General features: G+C 42.6%; 1 protein-coding gene across 5 annotated transcripts; it reads left to right on the forward strand.

Annotated features, from left to right (window-relative positions):
• Positions 1–331: 331 nt before the first annotated feature.
• On the forward strand, positions 332–5,848 carry LOC109873129 (CCR4-NOT transcription complex subunit 8). Of its 5 annotated transcripts, none has more exons than XM_031807651.1 (7): positions 332–554; positions 3,310–3,488; positions 3,613–3,806; positions 3,966–4,127; positions 4,283–4,427; positions 4,766–4,876; positions 5,036–5,848. In XM_031807651.1, the coding sequence occupies exons 2-7, from the start codon at positions 3,372–3,374 to the stop codon at positions 5,162–5,164; spliced, it is 858 nt and encodes a 285-aa protein (XP_031663511.1). In that variant the 5' UTR covers positions 332–554; positions 3,310–3,371; the 3' UTR covers positions 5,165–5,848. The 5 variants fall into 5 exon arrangements, with proteins under 5 accessions (XP_031663511.1, XP_031663510.1, XP_031663509.1 ...); XM_031807650.1 differs by lacking the exon at positions 332–554 and adding an exon at positions 1,310–1,412; XM_031807649.1 differs by lacking the exon at positions 332–554 and adding an exon at positions 1,314–1,412 and having other exon boundaries at positions 3,307–3,488.
• The last annotated feature ends 459 nt before the right edge of the window (positions 5,849–6,307 follow it).

The following is a 6,307-nucleotide window of genomic DNA, read 5'->3' on the forward strand; positions in this document are numbered from 1 at the left end:
AGAACAAGTTCTCATTTACAATTGCGACCTGGCCAAGATAAAGCAAAGCAGTTCGACACATACAACGACACAGAGTTACACATGGAGTAAAACAAACATACAGTCAATAATACAGTATACACAAGTCAATATACGATGTGAGCAAATGAGGTGAGATAAGGGAGGTAAAGGCAAAAAAAAGGCCATGGTGGCAAAGTAAATACAATATAGCAAGTAAAACACTGGAATGGTAGATTTGCAGTGGAAGAATGTGCAAAGTAAAAATAAAAATAATGGGGTGCAAAGGAGCTAAATAAATAAAATAAATACAGTAAGGAAAGAGGTAGTTGTTTGGGCTAAATTATAGGTGGGCTATGTACAGGTGCAGTAATCTGTGAGCTGCTCTGATAGTTGGTGCTTAAAGCTAGTGAGGGAGATAAGTGTGTCCAGTTTCAGAGATTTTTGTAGTTCGTTCCAGTCATTGGCAGCAGAGAACTGGAAGGAGAGGCGGCCAAAGAAAGAATTGTTTTTTGGGGGTGACCAGAGAGATATAGCTGCTGGAGCGCGTGCTACAGGTGGGTGATGCTATGGTGACCAGCGAGCTGAGATAAGGGGGGACTTTACCTAGCAGGGTCTTGTAGATGACATGGAGCCAGTGGGTTTGGCGACGAGTATGAAGCGAGGGCCAGCCAACGAGAGCGAACAGGTCGCAATGGTGGGTAGTATATGGGGCTTTGGTGACAAAACGGATTGCACTGTGATAGATTGCATCCAATTTGTTGAGTATGGTATTGGAGTTTGCTGAGTAGAGTATTGGAAGCTATTTTGTAAATGACATCGCCAAAGTCGAGGATTGGTAGGATGGTCAGTTTTACAAGGGTATGTTTGGCAGCATGAGTGAAGGATGCTTTGTTGCGAAATAGGAAGCCAATTCTAGATTTAACTTTGGATTGGAGATGTTTGATGTGGGTCTGGAAGGAGAGTTTACAGTCTAACCAGACACCTAGGTATTTGTAGTTGTCCACGTATTCTAAGTCAGAGCCGTCCAGAGTAGTGATGTTGGACAGGCGGGCAGGTGCAGGCAGCGATCGGTTGAAGAGCATGCATTTAGTTTAACTTGTATTTAAGAGCAATTGGAGGCCACGGAAGGAGAGTTGTATGGCATTGAAGCTTGCCTGGAGGGTTGTTAACACAGTGTCCAAAGAAGGGCCAGAAGTATACCGAATGGTGTCGTCTGCGTAGAGGTGGATCAGAGAATCACCAGCAGTAAGAGCGACATCATTGATGTACATCATTGAAGTTACACGCTATAGATGTGTAGCAATTTAAGTTTGTATTTCTCTGGGGGGGAAACGGGTGGATAACAATGAGGTGGTGTATGCTCCACAGTCCATACTCTAGCTACTGGTCAGAGCATCAAGTGAGACGTGAAGGTGAGTTAAAAAAAAAATTTTTTTTACTGCGCCTGCCTAGATGTATTTCTATGACTTCCGATAGAGTAAGGAAGCCAACGTTATGCAGCAACGTTAGCAAGGGCTAGCAGTAGCCCCAACGGAACAAGATCATACGACGGATCAGGTAGATATTGTTATTTGTGCTTTACACGTTTCATAGTAACTAGCTAATATAATAATATGTTTAAGTCAAAACAATTCCCAACGTGAGTTGGCTAGCCTGGTGGTTTCCAGCTAGCTAGCCATCTTGACGTCACCAATGCTGGCAAACTGAGCTAGCTAGCTATCCCAATGAAGTTTGGCTACGTGCTGTTATAGCTAACTATGTGTAATAGAAGACTGATTCGAGGTAGCGAACATTTTATTTTAGTTAACTTCCAGTGTGGCTTGCTAGCTAGCATTGGCATACAATATTGTTTCCACATTATCTGGGCTAGTTAACGGCAGCTAATGCTACATGCCATTTGGATGCTAGTTAGCTACTGCATAGCTTGTTGTCCGTCATTTAATTGTTGCTAGGTAACCTTAGCTAGTTCAGTGTTTATACAATAAACTAATTCATTTGCAGAAAACCAACACCGGGGTTGTTTTATCCTGCCAAGTTCGTTTGCTCTTTATCTCGCTGGCATCACACAGGCCAGTCAGGTTTTGATTTAGGCGCCCAGACATGTACACCACATGACCAAAAGTATGTGGACACCTGCTCGTCGAACATCTCATTCCAACCCCCCCCCCCCTTGCTGCTATAACAGCTTTCCACTAGATGTTGGAACATTGCAGCGTAGACTTGCTTCTATTCAGCCCCAAGACCATTCGTGAGGTAGGGCATTGATGTGGGGCTCGCAGTTGAAGTTCCAATTCATCCCAAAGGTGACTGATGGGATTGTGGTCAGGGCTCTGCAGGCCAGTCAAATTCTTCCACACTGATCTCAACAAACCATTTCTGTATGGACCTCGCCTTGTGCACGTGTTTCATGCTGTAACAGAAAATAGCCTTTCCCAAACTGTTGCCACAGTTGGAAGCACAGAATCGTCTAGTATGTCATTGTATGCTGTTGCGTTAAGATTTCCCTTCACTGGAACTAAGGGGCCTAATCTGAACCATGAAACAGCACCAGACCATTATTCCTCCTCCGCCAAACTTTACAGTTGGCACTATGCATAATGTTCTCCTGGCATCTGCCAAACCCAGATTTGTGAAGTGTGATTCATCACTCAAGAGAAAGCATTTCCACTGCTCTAGAGTCCAATAGCGGTGAGCTTTACACAACTCCAGTCGATGCTTGGCGCAAGGTGATCTTAGGCTTGTGTGTGGTTGCTTGGCCATGGAAACCCATTTCATTAAGTTCCCTAGGAACAGTTCTTGTGCTGAAGTTGCAACCAAGGACAGATTTTTCTACATGCTTCAGAACTCTGCTGTCCTGTTCTGTGAGCTTGTGTTGCCTACCACTTTGCGGCTGAGCCGTTGTTGCTCCTAGACATTTCATCTTCACAATAACAGCATTTACAGTTGTCCGGGCAGCTCTAGCAGGGCAGACATTTGACAAACTGACTTGTTGGAAAGATAGCATCCTATGACAGTGACGTGTTGAAAGTCACAGTTCTTCAGTACGGCCATTCTACTGCCAATGTTTGTCTATGGAGATTGCATGTCGGTGTGCTTGATTTTTATACACTTGTCAGCAATGGGTGTGGTTGAAATAGCTGAATCCACACATTTTGAAGGGGTGTCTACATACTTTTGTGTCTGTGTGTGTGTGTATAGTTTGTTAACTCTAGCTACTGCACACAACTTTAACTATCATTTTGCAGTTAATTGATGTTTAGCTGAATGGCATAGATAATGTTCAACCTCTTCTTGAATTTTTTTCAGCAGACTGTTCCCTGAAAGTGCTGCAGAATTGTCGGGGTTTTCAGTCCTTTCCTCAACCTGCAAAAATGCCAGCTGCACTGGCAGATACCAGTCAGATTATCTGTGAGGTCTGGGCAAGCAATGTGGATGAGGAAATGAGGAAAATCCGACAGATAATTCAAAGCTACAACTTCATTGCCATGGTAATATATCATGCTAAATGTGCCTTATGCTAACTTTTTCATTGATTCTTAGTAGATCTAAGAAGGTTTTGGTATTTATTGCATAAACTTTTTTTTGTCATTAACGATGTCCTTGTTCCAACAGGACACAGAATTCCCCGGAGTGGTGGTTCGACCCATTGGCGAGTTTCGCAGTACGGTAGACTACCAGTACCAGCTCTTGAGGTGCAACGTGGACCTTCTGAAAATCATCCAACTGGGACTGTCATTTATGAACGAGGATGGAGACTATCCCCCTGGAACGACGACATGGCAGTTCAATTTCAAATTTAATTTAACGTGGGTCTTAATCCTTGTTATAAAACAGTATAGCCAGTAATGAGATTAAAACTATGCTATGCTTATGTTTTTGGGGTAGGATCTGATGCCTCATTAGAAGGCTCTTGAGTAATAGTCTGTTGTTTCACTGTTTGTTCCATTCTGTTCTTTTGTAAACAGAGAGGATATGTACTCCCAGGACTCGATAGACTTACTTCAGAACTCCGGCCTCCAATTCAAAAAGCACGAGGAAGAGGGGATTGACACACTCTACTTTGCTGAGCTCCTGATGACATCCGGTTTAGTGCTGTGTGAAAATGTCAAGTGGCTCTCCTTTCACAGGTAGGGATGTGTTGCGATGTCAGTGGGTCTAGTATTTTTTTCTGGTAAACAGGATAAACTCTGGGCCCTAGTCATGAACACTCCCAACAGTGCCCTAGTAGTCATTTGCAAAATCAAGTTGTAATGAATCTCCTTGCCGTATTTCTCATTTGCAGCGGGTACGATTTTGGCTACCTGGTGAAGCTATTAACAGACACTCGGCTACCTGAGGAGGAACATGAGTTCTTCCAGATACTCAATCTCTTCTTCCCTGCAATCTATGATGTCAAATATCTGATGAAGAGCTGCAAAAACTTGAAGGTAAAGAGACATTCCTGGTAACTTGCTTATTATGTTATGGTATTTGCAAAACCAATGAACGGACTGTTGGCTGCCAAATGTCTCAACTTTGTTAGCCTGCTGAGCTGAAGCATTAGCTTGATTACCTAATGCAAGTTAAGTCTCAGGCAAGGTTACTCCATCACACAAGCATGGCTCATCAAACCACCTCAGTTAGTCAATGCTGGCCTATAGTGAGGTGTCCACCTTTTAAACAAATATTTTATTTCACCAAAATGTGACTGACATGAAATGTCCTGATTTCCTGAGGCAGAGCATATGTCTCCAGTTAGCTGAATGTCAACTGTGTGTTTGTTCAGGGAGGACTCCAGGAGGTGGCTGACCAGCTGGAATTAAAGAGGATCGGGAGACAACACCAGGCCGGTTCGGATTCGCTGCTCACAGGGATGGCCTTCTTTAGGATGAAAGAGGTACCTATTGTCTACCTTCCATGACAACTAATAGGTGAAAGGACAGATTTAACATTGTACTTAGTGGTCAGGAAGGAAAAGATTGGGAAGTTTGAGAACTAGTCTCGATGAGGACTGGCATCTTGGGAGTTACATGAAACAAGTTGTCTTCTTTTGCAGCTTTTCTTTGAAGACAACATTGATGACGCAAAGTATTGTGGGCGATTGTATGGATTGGGCTCTGGGTCCACTCAAAATCAGAACGGCATCTCAAGCTCTTCCCAAGAGGAAACCAACAACAAGCACTGATCGACCGCGAGGCCATCAAGTGGAAGCCGCACTTGTTTTAACCTATCCAGTAGATGTTTATTTTCTCCCCCCACTCCCAGAATACATGAGATTAATTTCTGTGTCCAGCTTCACCAGCTGCAAAAAGGACATTGGTTACCAGACTCTCCTCTTGAACCCATTTTGTTCTGTCATAGTTGATTTTACTGCAGATTGTCACATTCAAATTCCCTATTGTACCACTATTGAGCCTTTATCACCCAGGACCAGTATTCAGAAACCTTTGTTTATCAGCATTGCAGTAACAACTCTTTTAAAAGCATGGGACCAGCTCTTGTATTGTACTTCGAATAAGAAGTTTAGCATTTGAAAGTGCTCAACAATTCTCTGCACTGCTTTTCAAAACAAACGTTATTTAAACCCAACTGTAGCTCAAGCCTTGGTATCAATCAGAAAACCAGTTCTTTGTTGGATACATGCTTGTAGGGATCGTACCATTTTAAAGTAAAATTTCACTGAAGTTTTAGATGGGTGCCAGGCTGGTCTGAGTATAAATGTGTTAGGGGCACACTGCAGTTCTGTGCAACATTTGCTTTTAATTTGTTCACTGCTCTGTTTAAAAAGATGGTTTGTGGTTGCTATTGTTTTTACAACATGCATTGTTTGAAACAGTTGTATATTAAAAAAAATCTATTTTCAATAGTATTTCCTATTTTGGGCATGCCTTATTGAATCAATTCTGTCCCTGTTGCTGTTTAATTGGGCTACATTGTCACAAAATATTTAGGTGAAATGGTTGCACTGCAGAGCCTTTTTATCGTGCCCATGCTGCCATTTCTTCCTAACCAAGCTTTTGCTATAGCTGTGACAGCCAGACATGCAACCAATTCTCACATGCTCCTAAATATTTTGCTGTGCGACCTGGAATTTTTATTTAGAGCCTTACTAGACATCAGGTCCTATGATCGAGGGATACTCTAACCACGGTAATGTACACAATTGAGTGGGCCTAGGCCCCCCCCAGCAGTGCAAAGACATTGAACTAAAATCCTACTTCTGAATCAATACAAATTTATTTGAAGGCTGGTATTCATATAGTAAATCAGACTTAGCTTAGTGAAAATGTTTATTGATGTGCATTTTACATTGACTTTGTTCAGACTG

Source organism: Oncorhynchus kisutch, linkage group LG28 (assembly GCF_002021735.2).
Source record: "Oncorhynchus kisutch isolate 150728-3 linkage group LG28, Okis_V2, whole genome shotgun sequence".
In the NCBI taxonomy this organism is placed as follows: domain Eukaryota; kingdom Metazoa; phylum Chordata; class Actinopteri; order Salmoniformes; family Salmonidae; genus Oncorhynchus; species Oncorhynchus kisutch.

Coding starts and splice junctions, on each gene's coding strand:
- LOC109873129 (XM_031807649.1), top strand. CDS start 1,346: ATGAGGTGGTGTATGCTCCACAGTCCATACTCTAGCTACTGGTCAGAG. Junction 1,413..3,306: donor GCATCAAGTGAGACGTGAAG/GTGAGTTAAAAA, acceptor AATTTTTTTCAG/CAGACTGTTCCCTGAAAGTG. Junction 3,807..3,965: donor AATTTCAAATTTAATTTAAC/GTGGGTCTTAAT, acceptor TTTTGTAAACAG/AGAGGATATGTACTCCCAGG.